This window comes from Melopsittacus undulatus, chromosome 13 (genome assembly GCF_012275295.1).
Source record: "Melopsittacus undulatus isolate bMelUnd1 chromosome 13, bMelUnd1.mat.Z, whole genome shotgun sequence".
NCBI classification, from domain to species: Eukaryota; Metazoa; Chordata; class Aves; order Psittaciformes; family Psittaculidae; genus Melopsittacus; species Melopsittacus undulatus.
The window spans coordinates 3135385-3152088 of record NC_047539.1 but is presented as its reverse complement, the minus strand read 5'-3'; the positions used below and the strand labels follow the sequence as shown (position 1 = coordinate 3152088).

General features: G+C 44.6%; 1 protein-coding gene across 1 annotated transcript in view; it reads left to right on the top strand.

The window, feature by feature from the left end:
* LOC101872477 (polypeptide N-acetylgalactosaminyltransferase 17) overlaps positions 1-16704 on the top strand; it is a 107418-nt gene that overhangs the window by 27815 nt on the left and 62899 nt on the right. The window contains exon 2 of the mRNA XM_034068948.1: positions 14965-15148. Coding sequence (XP_033924839.1) covers positions 14965-15148 — 184 coding nt within the window. The remainder of the gene's footprint in view (positions 1-14964; positions 15149-16704) is intronic.

Sequence of the window (16704 nt, the reverse complement as noted above, 5' to 3'; positions counted from 1 at the left end):
GTTCAGTGTTGCTGGGCTTTTTGCTGCTTGCAGTGAGCTCCATTCAAGGGAACAAACACATTTGTGCTGCCTCAGTGGGAGGCAAAAATCTGTTGCTTCGAGGACTCGGTCTTCTGCAGTTTGCTGGGGCACTTGTGAGCATCCCGCTCTGATGTGAGATGGAGTGGAGACGAGTGAAGGGCTCCCAAGGTAACAGATTTGCTGATGTGCACCCTGTTAGAAGCGTGCAGCTCGTGCTGTGAATGGGGCCCGTCGCCATGTGTTACATGTGCGGCTTCCACAGAGTGATGGGGTGATGATGGGATGGAAGTGAGGATGCAGGAATGCTGTTTGGAGCTGCTCCAGCAAACCTGCCTGCTGCTTCCATAATGCCTCTTTAATCTGCACATTCTTCACCTCCCTTATCTTAATCACATCTTGCTGCCTAGGAAAGGCAGTGCTCTGATATTACTGGTATTTTACTTATTGAGTGTTTGTGCCAGCATGTTAGCAATGCACTAGCGAGGTCTGTGGTGTGCTTGGGTTTTTCAAGGAGTGCACAGACAAACTGAGATATTAGAAGAACAGCAGGTTTTTCAGGGGGAGATTCCCCCTGTGAAGTCACTGATTTTTCATTTGATTCTATTGAAGCATCATTTAACTACATGTATTTCAGAATCAGCCAGCTTGGAAAAGACCTTTAAGATCATCAAGTCCACTGCCAAGGCCATTGCTAGCCCATTTCACTGAGGGCCTCGTGTACATGGTGTGTGAACACTTCCAGAGACAGTGATTCTGGCATTCTCCCGAGCAGCCTGTTCCAATGCCTGAGCACCCTTATGTTAAAGCAAAGACTGTTCAGCCTTGGCCGTTACGTACGTTGTCATATCAATACTTGCATTGTTTGTGCCTTAAAAGACAAAGTCAAGAGGTCTGCAAAGAGATTCATTGCTGAGATAACATTGAAGTAGGACAAATGCCAGTGAGCTCTGGAAGGCAGATGCTGCGCCTCTGCTTGGAGAGCTCTCTGCAGCCTCCACCCTGGCTGTTGAGCCTGAGCCCTGCGCTCTTGCCTCCTCCTTTTCCATCAGAGGATGCAGAATGCAGAATTCAAGGTGAAGAGGAATTAATAGTGCTGCACTTGTCTTTGCTGCCTTAATCACTATAACTTTGTTCTGGACCAAACACCAAAGTTCTTCTGCTGTCAGTTCTCCACTGCTGTCAGCCTGGTGCTGCTGAGGATGGCAAGAGCAAAGCAGTGGTATTATTGCTTCTCTAACACCAGGTCATGGGCAGCTTGTCCTCCTGCAGTTGAATGCTCACCACCTCAAGATTAAGAAGCAGTGTCTTAAGGCTTGGCAGTGTTTTATGGCCAATCCAAGTCAGAGGTAGAGAGAGTTGCATGAAATCTGTGTTTCCTCCACTTGTCTTTACATCTCCATTGCTCTCTCCTCCATCTGCCTGCCTTTGATACTTGACTTGTCACCTCTGAGACTTTCATATGTCTCTGAGCACACCATGAGTGTGCTTTCTGCAGAAGCTGGGGAACTGAAAATACATATATTAGGTTTGACTTTTTGGGGTGTGATAGACGTCATGTTAGATGGGAACAAGTTGGTGTCTGTTGTACTGATCTGCACTGGTGAGTGGCAGCACTCCGATAATCCGAAGACTTCCATGAGTGGTTGTGATCAGACATTCCCAGATTCCTAAAGCTCTGGCTTTCAAAGCTGAAATTCTCCAGCTTGTCTTTAGTTAATGTACGTGTATGTATGCCTGGGGACTTTTTAGGCATAAGCAGATTTACTGAGTCTCTGATTGAAAAGCGATATAACCAGCTTCTGTAGCAATAATAAAATGTACAGAAATGACTAGGAAAAGGTCATGGATTACTTGCCTATAACCTTGTTGGTGGTGGGAGGTTAAATGAAACCCAAGGATCCTGGGATTCAGAGAGGTACATTTCTGACAGAAAGAAAGAGGTGATTAGACCATCTTCCTTCTCGGACAGCTGCAGACAGCTCTAATGTGTTAGGTAACACTGCAGTTCAAGAGCTGCATGCTCATCTAAATCCATCTATCTTCATTTACTGTTCTGCTGCTGTTCTTTCCTTTTGTTTTCTCCTTATATTAGTGTTTGGTTAGTTGACATGACTGATTTATCAGCTCAGGATGACTAAGCCTAGGTATTGCCTGGTCAGTAGACATCAAGAGGGTGCGGTGGGGATGCCTGTGGCATCAGAGAACGTGTGAGTTGGCAGCATGCTGGTGTCTGGGTGATGCTCTTGCTAGTGATTGAGCTTTGAGTGAGTTCTAATCTGTGGTCCTGATACTCTGTGATTGCTAAAGAGATTTGGGCTCTTCCAGGAACTTGATATCAGCTCAGCTGGGTGCACTCAAATAACTGATTTTCTACCTTAACCTGGCTTCAGTGTCATTAGGGATTTATTTCCCTCTCTTCTTTGTCATTGGGATATTGTAACCATATGTTGTTACTTCAGTGGGGCTTCAAAGAGCACTGTGCTGGACAGATGAGGGTACAGGCAGCTTCATGGAGCTGTGGTTGCTTCTTCGGGCCATGAGGTACTTCAAATCCTAGAGTCCCAGACTGGTTCGGGTTGGTAGGGACCCTAAAGCTCATCCAGCTCCAGCCCCTTGCCATAATCAGGGACACCTTCCACTAGAGCACGTTGCTCCAAGCCACATCCAGCCTGGCCTTGAACACCTCTTGCTAGGTGATGCCAATGTATGGACTTTGTTTAAATCTAACCTAATAGTGAATCATGTGAATGAAACATGATGTGCTTATTTTGGATAGGGAAACAATGACGACATTGGGAATATGAGATCAAACAGAGAAGGAAAATTTACTGGGTTTTTTGTTTGTTGGTTTTTGGTTGTTTTTTTTTCCCTGTCCATCAATTGGGATTAGCTGGAAATTTTTACCAGAATCTCAGAATTTCTTCTGTTACTAATAGTAGGAAATAGGACTTAGTATTTGGTTACTAAGTGTAGGGTATCATAGGATTAGACCTAATGTATGTGTAATGATTTGCAGGTGGTTATGATTTCATTTGACCCATGCACAGCCTAATGCAGAATTCCCAATGGCAGTTCTAATGAATACCAGAAATCTGCACAGCAGGATCACTCTTTTCTAACATAAAGAGCAAGTTATGTTCTGCAGACAATTACAGGCATGTATCATATGGGGAGCTGTTGAATGAGGTCTGCAGTTACCCTGTATTCATTTCAGAGTATATGGGAAGCATTTATTGTGTTGTCGTGTGGATAGGCATACTTGGCAGTCTGCTGTGTGGCACAGACTCCAGTGATCCTGAGGGGCTGCCATGCCCCTGACTGACAGCCCACACACAGCCTTGTGCTTGGAAAATACTTGTGATTCCATTGCTTTATGGTCTCCTGTAAGGTAAGAGGTAGATGATGCTTGGAAATGTTGGATTTTGTAAGCATTAAGGTTGAAGAATACATGAAAATTGTCATTGCAAACACGAAGTCCAGTCAACTTGCCCTGGGAAGATATATCAGCTTCTCTGACAGTAATATCCTGGAATCATAGAAAGGTTTGGTTTGGAAGGGACCTTAAAGCTCATCTGCATAGGTATGTGTTGCTCCTCAAATGCTTGTAAAACTTTCCTGCTGATACTTTTTGATGCACTTGCCTTTCCTTCTCCTCCTATACTGTGCAGCCCAGTAGCAGTCAGCAGATGGGGTTTTCTCTCCCAGATGAGATGCAGCTCATTCTCCAGCCTTGAGAGGGGAGGGATGTTCATATTCCAAAACACAGGCAAGTGTTTAAAACTCCGTGAGTGGAGTGGCAGCCAGTGTTGGCTGGAGATGTGAGTTCTGACAGTGCAGAAGATAAAAGCAGATTTGGCAAAACTCTGTTTAGTCCCTGAAGCCCAACCAAGACAATAATCAAATCCCATACATTTAAGCCATATTGAATACAGCATAGTTGAGGCTTACCATTCTTTTTTTGTTTGGCACTAGCACACAGAGCCCTCAATCCAGGCTCAAATCCTTACTGAGGCACGCAGGGAGGGTGATAAAGTTGTTCTGATCAACATCATCTTCCTGGAGTCATGCAGTCACCTGAAATATATTGCATTTATTGCTGTTGCCATTAGTTACTCATACCTAGGTAGTGTTTAGGAAAGCCAGTCACGTATTGAGATCTCATTGAGTTAGGCTCGGTACAAATAAAGAATGAAATGACACATTCACAGCCCTTCCACTTAATGGCTTAACTGATCTCTCTAATTAATGTGTGCAAAACCAGGGGAATTTGCTCTGAGACCTTGTGAAAAATTAGTAAACATATATTGTCCTTTTTTGTCACATATTCCCATCCTGAGGTTTTTAATCTCTGCCCTCAGTTATACAGGAGCAGAATAGCGGCGCTGGGACGTTGAAGTGTAGCCAGCAATGTCCATTTAGTCCTTAGTTACTCAAAGTCCCTTCTGGTGTCTCCATCCTCTGAGGAGTGGGCTGCTGTTGAGTGTTATGCAGTGGTATCACTTGGTGTTGCAGGGAACCTGCATGAGCTAGCCCACCTATTATTTTTGTGCTGTGTTTTTGTGTGTCTTATTCCCTCCTCCCTTTCCCCCAGTGTGGATCATTGAGCATCTGCATGCATGTAGGGTAGAGCCTGATTCCAACTGCTGCTTATCTGCCTGGTACCAAAATGAGGTTTGTACCTTGAGGAAACGATGACAGGTACAAGTAGGTAATGGGGGTGATGTGTCACAGGAGAAACTTTTCCTGAAATGAGACTCAGCAAGTTTTGAGCTCCAAATGGCAGCGACCCTCAGGAAATTGGGCAGTCCTAGATAAGAAGGATGTATCTTAAGACTTACTGAAATAAGGTGAAGGACTCCTGTGAAGTCAGACTGCTGCAAAGCCGTTAGCAACTTAGGTTCAGTAGTTCTGATGCATGGCTTCATCTGTGGAATAAGGTATGGGGAGTAATTGCCAACACTGCAGTGCCTTCAGGTGCTGTCATGCAGGCTGCAAGCTGCGTGCCCTTCCACACAGAGATCATGATTTCAGTTTCTGAGGCATACAGCTTAATTTTATTCATGCAAATCAGTCTAATGACTTGCTTTTAAGTTCATGGAGAGCACAGTGAGGTGCCAGCAGCATGTCAGGTTCACAAGTTCTTTCTGTGTTTCCTTCAGGGAAACCTTTCCCAGACTTAGGAAGTTAAACTCCAGATTTCAGATGTTAAATGTTCTGAAGTCTTTGTTTCAAGCCCAAGTCCATACCTGAATGGAAAGGGCTGGAGCACCTCATGTGTGAAGACAGGCTAAGAAAACTGGGGCTGTTCAGCCTGGAGAAAGAAGAGTAGCTGTGTGGAAACCTCAGAGCATCTTCCAGTGTCTGAAGGGATCTACAAGGATGCCAGAGGGGGACTCTTCATCATAAACTGTAGCAACAAGGGGTGATGTGTTTGAATTGAAATAGGGATGATTTAGGGAAGGGAAAGCTCATCCCTGTGAGGGTGCTGAGGCGCTGGCACAGGGTGCCCAGAGAAGCTGTGGCTGCCCCATCCCTGGCAGTATTTAAGGCCAGGTTGGACACAGGGGCTTGGAGCAGCTGCTCCAGTGGAAGGTGTCCCTACCTGTGGCAGGGGTTGGAACTTTTAGCTTTAAGGTCCTTTTCAACACAAACCATTCTGTGATTCTATGTAAGGGGAGAGGAGTGGCTGCATGGTGCACAGTGTAGGGCTTGTGAATGTGGATTCAGTGCTGTGGCTGGAAAGCCACTTGGCCATGGAAGGTCAAGGACTGTGCCGAAAGGAGCATGAGCACAGAGTCACTGTAGCAGTGCCTGGTGGTCAGAGTGAATGCAGAGATGTGAACTTATGGCATGATGAAAACTTCACGCTGAAAAGCAGCACTGAAGAGTAAGTGCTGGCAATACTTCAGTCTTCCACTTTGCACTTTGAGAGTGTGTACTGTAAACTGAAAATGTAAGCCCAAAAGATGAGTTAGGAGAGCAGCTCACTGCTCTCCCTGCTTTTCCTTCCTTTCTGCTTAACATTTCTTATTCTCTTTGAACTGTAGATCCAAGTTGTTCTCGGCTGTTGTCAGAAGGTGATATATCCTTAATAAGTAAACACAGAGAAATGAATGTAATGCTTTTGTATTTTCTCTTGACCTGCATCTAAAGCAGGAGCTGTGTTTTGCTCATAAATAAATGATTTCCCCAAGGAGAATGCAGTCTCTGCAAACTCGCAGAGTGTAGGAGGCTTTGTCATGGCAAGCAGAAAGGAAAAATGTGGCAGATCCTGGAAGGGATGTCCTTGGGAAAGAGTAGGGGAGAAGAAATGATCCCCTTCATCCCTTGTGGGAGTCAGGGCAGAGTGTGACCCTGTCCTGCTAGAGCAAGGTGTCCCCAGTTTGGGTCCTCAGCTCCCTTTGCTTGCCCCAAGCTCCCAGTGAGGACTGGTTTTCATTCTCTGCTGTAAGCACTGGATTTGTAACCATCTGGGGGATTGTTCTTTTTCTGAGAAAGAGCATCTTTTTCAGGGCATCTTTTTCTCAGCATCCCTAGGACCTTCTTGAACACTGAAGGGAGTTGTTTTGGTGGGAGAACCAAACCCAATGGGACCAACCCTGTTATACCATGTACCCCCTATACCAAGTGTTATGTTCGTTATGTTTTACATAAAGAACAAGGATGGTCCTACTTCAGGTAGTTTAAAATCTGAGTCATACATTTAGCTCCCTCTCAGGAGTGCTTTGAGCATTAATTATGTTTTTAAAGCACTTAGTGCCTATCATCAGCTCTCTATAGAAACACAAAGTTAAATAGTCACAGATCTGTGGCCTCTTAGGAATTGGTTCCAATGCTGTACAGCATAACCATTCATAAACTTCCACTGATGGTAGAGAGCAAGCTCCTTCCTCAAGACCCACATCTGGCAAAGCATTTAAGCTTATGCTTTACTTCAGCACTTGAATAGTTTTACTGAGTTCAGTAACTTGTGTTTGGTAACAAAGTACGTGAATTTAAAGCTCTGACATTGCCATTTAGAGACTAAGACCTAATAGAGCAATCCCAGAAGTATCTAATATCTTATCTAGCAAAGAGGTGTCTATTGTGCTTCTATGTTCATCACATTGCATAAACCACTGTGGATCTATGAATAGTGTGTGTGTGTGGAGAATGCAGATGTGTACACAAGTAGAGGCATTGCAGTGGAGAGTATTTCTCTCTGATGACCAAATTAGTGCCTTTATTTCTGTCCTTAGATGTTCCAGGTCATGGTGTGTCACCCTGATGACCAATTTGCAGAGCATAAGCAGATGGGAAGAAATGTGAAGAGCAGAAGTGTTCTCTGGGGTGTCCTGTATGTGTGAGAGCACTGAATGCGCACCAGTAAACCAACAAGAAATTGGCTTGGTTGCTGAGCGGGTACAGCATCTGAACACAGGCAGAACAAGTCTTATCAAAGGAATTAAACTCACTAAGCAAAACCCTGTAAAATTGACTTCCTTGACGTTAAAAAGTAGGTAGCAAGTTCACAGCTCAGTGAAACTCAATTAGCAGGAAGAAGGATGCACACACTCCATGAAGATGCGTGTTTTAACTCAGAGTGTCTCTTTTTACAGCTGTGTTAACATCATAATTGCATGTTGGCTTCAAGATGTTCATTCTTCTTTTGGGAGAGCCCATTGTGGGGAATGTCATCTCTTCTCCAGTATGTAGATCTTGAAAGAATAGCTTCATGAGCAGATTTAGGGGTAGCTCAGGGAGGACTAATATGGTTCATAGGGCCCATGTAGAGAGACTCGAAGTATGCTGAGGACCCTTCCTTGTTTGGCTTTGTCAGCATCTGTAAGGTATTATAGCCTGAGCTGGTACAGTGGTTTGGTGACCGTGTTCAGTTTCCTTCCCTTTCCCATTCTCCGACTCCCAGTGGCTTTGTGGAGGAGATGCCCCATGCCTGGGGCTGACACATGTTGTGTACTGAATGTGTAACTTATCAGATAACCATAAAAACCCCAAATGGAGTATCTGGCTTTGTGCTTATGATATCTGCTCTACAGTGTGATATTTCATCATATTTCTTACCAAATGGCATTTTTTTCCCCTTTCCAACAGGCTAATCTATGGAGAGGGGAAATGTTTTGCAAAAAGGAAAACAAGAACATGCATTAAGAGAAACCACAAACACTAACAGCTTGCTATAGAAACACGGTCTGGAAATAACAGATTCCTGGTGAAAATAGAAGTGAAAAATATTATTTTTAACCTTTGAATGGAGTTTAAAAATGTTGCCTTGTGTTTTTGTGGTTTCTGTTCTCTTCCTGTTCCCATACTTGTTCCTGTGGCTCTGCTCCAGTCCTGGGGGTAGCCCCGTCCCACTGCTGGTGTGACTCTAGTTGCAGTTTCTCTGGGGCAGGATGGATTTACGTTCTTGTTTCTCCGCTTATGGCTGCTAGGTCCTGAGCTGCACTGAAGCTGAGCATCTCTGGTGTGCTCCAGCTGCAGCTCTGGCTGGATGCAGAAGGGTTGTTATCGGGGTGCGAATGGACTGTGTTACCCATAGAGGGTAAGTGCTTCACTGGAGCATGAAAGCAGCAATGTGGAGTCAAACAGGAGGATCCTCTGAGCCTGGGTTTCTGTTAGTGGCTGGTAGGGAGTACCTGGGGATGAAGAGTTTGCACAGTGGCATCAGCACAGATGAGAGGGGTGAGGTTTTGCTGTTGGGGATAGAAGAGTTTGGGAGCTTCTCAAACTGCCTATCCTAAAGATGTTTTAATGAGCAATGTGTCCTAATTTTACTTTGTCTTTTCTGATGCTTGGGTTGGGTCTCAAAATACATGGGGAGACCTCTGTGCAGAATCATGGAGTCATGGAATGATTTGGATTGGGAAGGACCTTTAGAGATCATCTTGTTCCAGAAGTTGCTCAAAGCCCGTCTGTAACTTCTCTGGACAAATGAGCTGCCATCAGTGCTGCTCCTTCCATCATCTCTGCACGTAGGCATGTGTCCTGCCAGACTGATTTCCAGGCAGCTCAAATAGGAAAGCAGGATAGTTTGTACTTGCTTGAATTGCAATCTATCTTCTAAAAATAAAGCAGCAGACAATTCATCACCCAAACAGGCTCATGGCTGACCAGCATCAATATGCAAGACTGCTTTTACCCTTGGCCTTTCTCATTCCAGCTGCTGTGTCCCAAACTATCTGATAGGCTCCGAGTTACTTGGCATGTGTGGGGATACCTTGGGTGCTTCAGCAAAGTCCATCAAATGCAGAGTTAGCACTTGGGTGTCTGCTGAATCAATACACCATTAGGTGCAGGGAGCAGGGATCTTGTCTGTCTTTTGAATGGTGACGCACCTGAACTGATCTTTGCAGTTAGTGGAACAGTATCAGATTTTTAATGTGAATCCTGCCATGGTTGGTGTTATATTGCACTGGTAGGCTGCTAATGCAGACTCTTCTTACGACAGTTCATCAGTTCTCAGAGAGCTGTATGTTCACTTGCTGCAGGTGTATTGCTGTACAAAGCTTTTGGTGTTGTGCTTTAACGTTGCTGTGTCAATGGGAGGAGAAGCTGTGGTTGCCCCATCCCTGCCAGTGTTCAAGGCCAGGCTGGATGGGGCTTGGAACTGCACCAGGGGAGGTTTAGACTGGAGATTAGGGAAAATGTCTTTCCCATGTTTGTTGTTCTTCTGTAGATTTACCCCTCTCCTCACTGAGAGTATTCTTAGCTTGCTTACTGCTGCCTGGGCATGAGGGTTCTTTGTGATGGTTTATGCCAGTATAAAATAACAGTGAGAAGACTGAGACTGTTCTAAACACTTCATGGAAGTAGGTTTTGTTGTGTGCTGCTGGGGAAGTGATTGTGCCTGTGTCCCACTAAAAGCAAATCATTGAAAGCTGGCCTTAGACAGGGTTTAATAAATGAGCTGACGGGAGTTCTTCAGCGTTGTGAATATGGGTGCAGTGTACCTGGGATCAGATTTATGATCTTCATGATGTTTTTGACCTGTCTTCTTTTTTGTTATATGTTGTGATCTACTTTTTGCCTTTCCCCCCTCCCTTCTCTCCAGTTAAGTAACACAGATATTTCTAGAATGTGATGGTCCCATATGGTAGAGATATAAATTTGAATTTGTGTCAGAGCGAGCAAATGAGATTGCCACAACACATTCTTCTCTTTACCTTTCTGCAAATACACTTCATCCATCCCCCTAGCAGATCCAAGCCTGTTATTTAGAACTGGGAGTCAGCTGCTGGTGCTACATACGTGACTCCAGTACTTGGCAACTGCCTCAAATATATCAGTGCTGAAAAATACATATCCTTCCTTACAGCACATGTATCTTGCACCAGCTGATGTAATGATGTGGCTTATTAGAGCATATTTCATCCCTAAAAGTGCGGAGCTGCATCCCAGTCACAGGAGTCTCTTTGCCTGCAGCTGGTGCAGGGATGCTCTGGGGTGCATACACCAGCTTTGTGAGCACCCTGTGCCCTGGGGTGCAAGGTGCAGGTGGGAAGAGCACAGGGAAGCTGTATCCATGTGGAACTGCAGAGCATGCTGAGGGCAGGAGGGGGTCCTTGGTCTTTCTAGGACAAACCTTTAACAACCAAAAGGGATTGATCCCTTGTTTGGAAGGGGGAGCTCCCTGCAGCAGGACGTCTCCTGAGGTGGTTATGTCAGTACACACTTAGGAAGAGTTGCTCTAATTACATTGCCAGGAATGCTTCATCTGTGTTTTCCCTGGTTTATAAATCATCTTCAGTCTTTTCTTCTGTACCTGAGCAGGATACCTGTGTGTAAGGCTTCCGTTGGAGCGCTGCCTGTTCTCCCTGCTGAGCTGCAAAGAGCTTTCCTAGCCTACAGTTTGCTGACTCTAAAGCAGTTCTGTTACCAAATCCTGCTTTTTTCTTTCATCAAGTTACTTAAAAAACATGAAGCAGAATGATAGACACTAATGTCTTCAGACTTCTAGCAAGCATAGATCTATGTCCAAACTCATCTACTAGTCCCAGGTTTTAGAATCCCCTGCATCATCTCCCTGAACAAAACAGCCTCAGCCAGTTGGAAGATTTGTTATTTCGTGCCTCGGGCAAATCTTGATCAGAAAATTATCATTTGGAACCAGAAGTTGGTAGTGTAATGGCTTAACCAGGGTGAGCCTGGCTTTGAAATTCTCCTGATGCCTGTGTTCTCCTTGGAACATGAGCTGATCCTCCCTCTGTCTCTAAAGGTAATTTTCCTGTTTCCATTTCCATATAGATAAGAAAACTTCAATTCTGAATGTGAGTTTGCATGTACGTATATACATATATGTGCGTATAAATGTATAGTTATGGTAAAACCTTTCAAACGCAACTTCAAACTCTGCAGTTTGACTGCACTGTCATCTCCCATCCTTTTCATAGAGTACAGGGTGGGAAGAAGACATTGACTGCTCCCATTGTGATGTATGTATTTAAGCATCTGTGCTTAAATCATTTGTGATACAGATGTTCATTGAATCTATCCTTGGATATACCCTTATACTGAGGAGCAGGCACATCCCTGGGCAGCCTTGTTTTATAGAATCACAGAATTGTTTAGGTTGGAGAAGACCTCTAAGATCATCCAGTCCAACTGTTCCTCAGCACTGCTAAGGCTACCACTAACTCATGTCACTAAGGGCCTTGTCTACACGGTTTGGGATGCTTACAGGGATGGTGACTCCAGCACTGCCCTGGGCAGCCTGTTCCAATGCCTGAGCACCCTTTTAGGTATTTCCTAAAGACAGCTCACTGGGAGGGTACTGTCCAAATGGAAGGTGGTAGCAGTGATCCTTCTGCAAGAGGGATTTGTTGGAAGCCTGCTGCAGTGTTTGGCTATGGGGATATGCTGGCATCTACACTGGATATAACTGTATAGGGGGTTTTCCCACTGATTTTTCCACTGGACTCCAGTATTTAAGCTCATTTTATAAATTCATACTATTGTTTCTATTTTTCCCCAAGAAAGTGATTTCTTACCTTCTAATCCTTTTACTACTACCTTTGGTTTCCTTTGCCAGATGACTCTGTCAGCTTCCTTTCCTCTCGCTGCCTCCCCAAAGCATCCTTATGCTTGTGCAGAGTCAGTTGTATTTGGAATTCCCATGACAATTCCCATAGGCCTTGAGCAGTGCATGGTTATGTGTTGTGTAGGTGTAACTTGCACTCAGAGGAACTTCTGTTCTTCAGTCTAATAAAAGGTCAGAGCAAAGAGTGGGTGAAAACTGGGTAAAAACTGCTGCAGGGAGGTAAGAGAAAATATAGGTCTCATGTTCCATTGAAGCTAAAAGGGAAGTTGGTGCCTGTGTCCCAATTACCCTTCTGGTTAATGAGTCCTCCCTTTATAGTCTGCATTTGCAGTGATCAGCAAGGCAATGCTCAAAACTTCAGCAGTTTTCCATCATTTCCAACATTACCCATGACATTTTGCCCTTTAGTATCTATTCTGGCTTCTCATAAAATATCCCTGAACGCCTGTCAGTTGTGTCCTCTCTTTCCATCTTCCCTGAGAGGTCACACAGAGGCCGTCTCCACCATGTAACACACATTAAGCCATTTACCTCATTGGTTTTGCCTTTTTTCCCTGAGTCAGAAGTTCCTTGTTAGCCTTCAGATCTCTGGCTGAAACAAGGCCTGAAGCACATGTCCCTAGGAGAGTTATTTGGGCTGGAAGATCCATGATGCTTAAGAGCTGTGTTTTTGAAAGGTATCTATCTTAATTTTCTCTTTATTTTCTAGTACCATTTCACTACTATATATTTCATAGAATCCCAGACTGTTCTGGGTTGGAAGGGTCTTTAAAGCTCATCCATTTCCAACCCCTGTCACGGACAGGGACCCCTTCCACTGGAGCAGCTGCTCCAAGCCCCTGTGTCCAACCTGGCCTTGAGCACTGCCAGGGATGGGGCTTTTCTGGGCAACCTAGAGTACCTTCTAGAGAACAGGCATCCTGTTCCTCTTCCCTATAGGAATGTGCCTTTCACTCTGAGCTGTATATGCTCTGTAACTTGTGCAGCAGGAAAGAAGGACGCAACTAAAATACTCGCTTTTCCATAAATCTTTCCTACATTGTTTCCTGCTGTTCTTTTCCCTGCTCCATCCCCAGTGTTAAGGCTCAGGACCCCTGTTTCTCAGAAATACCTTTCAGTTTCGGATATTCTTCCCTCTTCCCTGGCCTTAATGACAGCAGCTTCCTTGGCTGAGCTTTGTATGGGTTGGGTTAATGTTTTCCTTCATCTAGGCTGACATGCAGCAAAATGCTTTTCCAGCCCGTCTGCTGCCAGGGGAGCCTGTTTGGCTGGGGGCCTTATAAATGAAGGCTGCATATCATATTATATTGTATTTTACCAGGGTTTTCTCTGTCTTAGAAGCTTCCTGTCTCCTTATGAAATATACCACCCATTTAATGAGAAACTAGCATATTTACTGCAACCGTACACAGTCTAGGAATAATTTTGCTGTACAGATTATTTTTTTTATATGAAATATAGATAATAATTTATATTTTATAGCCAAGTCTTTGTCAGTCCCCTGGGGATCCATTGGCTGGCCGTTTCAGCAGGAGTGACTCAGATCGCAGCAGCTCTAAGTGGTGTCTTTTATTCCTGCAATATAAGAGCAATACACTCCTTTTTGTCCCAAAGTTCAGATGTTTTAGGAGATCTGCAAATAAAATCATGTTTTCATTTCTAAGGTACTTGTTGAGTGAATGTGGCTTAAGGATGAGGGAAGCTCACGGATCTGCACTGAACATCTTATCTTGATGCAGCCTGTTACCATCTCATGACCTTGCAAAATGCACCTGGGAGTGAATTGATTCCTCAAGCTTTTTGAGGGGGATTAATGCAATTTATTGCTATGGATAGGCTGGAGCAGGCTTCAGGAGAGACTTTTTGGCAGTGGTTCAGCACTTCTGCTTTGGTCCCTGCCCAGAATGATGAAGGATTTGGTCTGGGACTTGGAATAGTTCTGACCCTTTACTTTTAACCTTGTTCTTCAAGGAAGGAGACTGATCGGATCATAATCTTGCTCCTTCTTGCTTCCTGTCTCTCTGTAACTTCTTCCTCTTCTGGGCCAATTTCAGACAGGTTTGCAAAGGGCTGAAGGCTTTTTAAGTGTAAGCATGTGCTACTAAGAGGCCACAGCAGAAGGCTGTAGTGGAAACCAGCTCCGGATAGTTGTGTGTGGGGAAAAGCTGGCTTCAGAGGTGAAGTCCCTTCCTCCATCTGCCCATTCCTCCATTAGTCTCTGCTAATGAACAATATTAAAATTCAAGGAGTCCTGTCTAATAAATAATAACATGAGCATGAACTTGGTTTCCCACAATCTCCACTGAATCACCAGTGTAGCTCTTTCTGTGCAGCTCGTTTTGAACTTTGCCTGTTTCTTTCAGCAATGCAAAGATAAATAAATAATTCCACTTGATAAAGGAATGGGAATATGCTGTACTTCAAAAGATAAGAAAGCTTTGAGGGAAATTGTTTTTAAATCTGTAACATTTGTATGCTGTTCACTGTTCATACTGAGCAAAAATTCATTCAGCTGGCAGTTAACCAGCCCTGGTTTATTCTTAGACTGTGTTCAAGCTATCCTTCTCCTGGGGACTTCTAACCTTACATGTAATTACCTCTCTGAGAGTGGGCAGGAGGCCTGAATAGCCTTCCTAACAGCTAGATAAACGCCCAGATCCCTGGGACAGGTTATCAGTTGGATGCTGCGGTGGCAGAGCTGCTTGGAACAGTGTGCCTGAGCCACGAGGAATTTCAAGATTTGAGTCATTTTCATTCCAGCAAATGGCAAAGAACCAGAATTTGAAGTGTTTTCAGAAAACCAAACCAAAACACCCCAGATTTTCAGATTGTGTCTGCTTCTTTGCTAGCTTGGAAACAAGAGTGATGAATTGTAACAGTGATGGTGGCTTTTTTCTTCTCTCGAGGTCTGTCCAAGTCACTTGGTCTCATTGAAGGCTATGGTGGACGTGGTAAAGGTGGCCTCCCAGCCACCCTGTCTCCTGAGGAGGAGGAGAAAGCAAAGGGACCACATGAGAAATATGGCTACAACTCCTACCTCAGTGAGAAAATTTCACTGGATCGTTCCATACCAGATTATCGTCCAACCAAGTAAGTACCAATTGCTCCATGAGGAAATGCACATTTAGGTATCATCCCAGAGCCAGGAGTGATGGTTGCCTTCATATTCTCATGTGATACTGTTCACTCTTCCCTCCTTATCCTTTGCAGGACCATGCTCAGTAACTAGTGTAATTTGGCTGAAAATGAGGTTGTTCACAGAATCCCAGACTGGTTTGTGTTGGGACTTTTAAAGCTCATCCAGTCCCAACCCCTGCCACGGGCAGGGACCCCTTCCACTGGAGCAGCTGCTCCAAGCCCCTGTGTCCAACCTGGCCCTGAGCACTGCCAGGGATGGGGCAGTCACAGCTTCTCTGGGCACCCTGTGCCAGCGCCTCAGCACCCTCACAGGGAAGAGCTTCTGCCTAAGAGCTCATCTCAGTCTCCCCTATGTCAGTATAAAGCCATTCCCTCTTGTCATGTCACTACAGGCCCTGGTCAGAAGTCCTTCTCCATTTTTTACGTAGGCTGGTTCATAAAGATAATTTATCAGGGGAAAGAAAGTGAAGTTCTTCCCACACGTTTTTCTCTATTTCCCTAAAGCAATACATTATTTTGGGTGGCATTAATGTGATCAGAAACTCACGTCTGCTTTTGTCAGCAAAGGGCTGTTCACTGAGCTGTTGAGCTTTGGTGTTTGTTGCCCTATAAATGTGTGCAAAGACTCCCTCCCCTCTTGTTAGCTCCTCCATGACCCTGCAAGACCTCCAGGGCTCTCCATCAGCCCTTGTGCTCCTCCTGGGATGCTAGTTTTGTATCTCCTGTTGGAGATTTGCGCAGATGCCTTTGAAGGGACTCTCATAGCTCAGGTGGCTTCCTCTACTATTGTTCCAGAATGACCTTTAAAGATGACGGTGATGGTGATGCTAAGCAACGTGGAAGAACAGACTTCAAATGAAATGCCAGATCATTTTGTTAAGTGTGAGATAGACATGCTGTAAGTTTATCTTTATGAAAGTTAATTTTAGATATGGCTGGCAGAGTGTTCCTCAGAATAGGAAGGTGTCAATTTGTCTGGAGTGAAATCCCTGATAAAGAAATGAGCTGAGAGAGATTTAGATTCTAAGAGATATTACGTGTCCAATGCCTCTGTCATTGGGGCAGTGACAAAGCCATTGCTTGGCTTCCGCAAATCATTGCAACTCATGCAGCCAGGGGATGCAGCTCCACATCTTCAATGCAGTGGCACATTGTTACGGATGTGAGAGCACGGGGAGCTTTTGTTCCTTCACTCCTCTGCATGCTGCATGAATTTCAAGCAGCCACTCGGAGTTTCCAAGCCTGTCAGCCACTGACAACAGGAATATTTGGATGAGTTTTCTAAGGAATATAGCCCTGGCCTCCAATTTTGCTGGTATGGTTTGTGTGGACAGAATGAATCGCAGGTACAAATTGCACCTCTGGTGTTAGGATATGCAAATCCCACTACAATGACAAATCCTTGAAGTGAGACTTTCTCTGGCTGTTACCTGAGCCTGAGCTTCTTATTTTCATTTCTTATCCAGAGCTCTGACTTGGAGCAGAGGCAGCATTGCTTTGTGAGAATT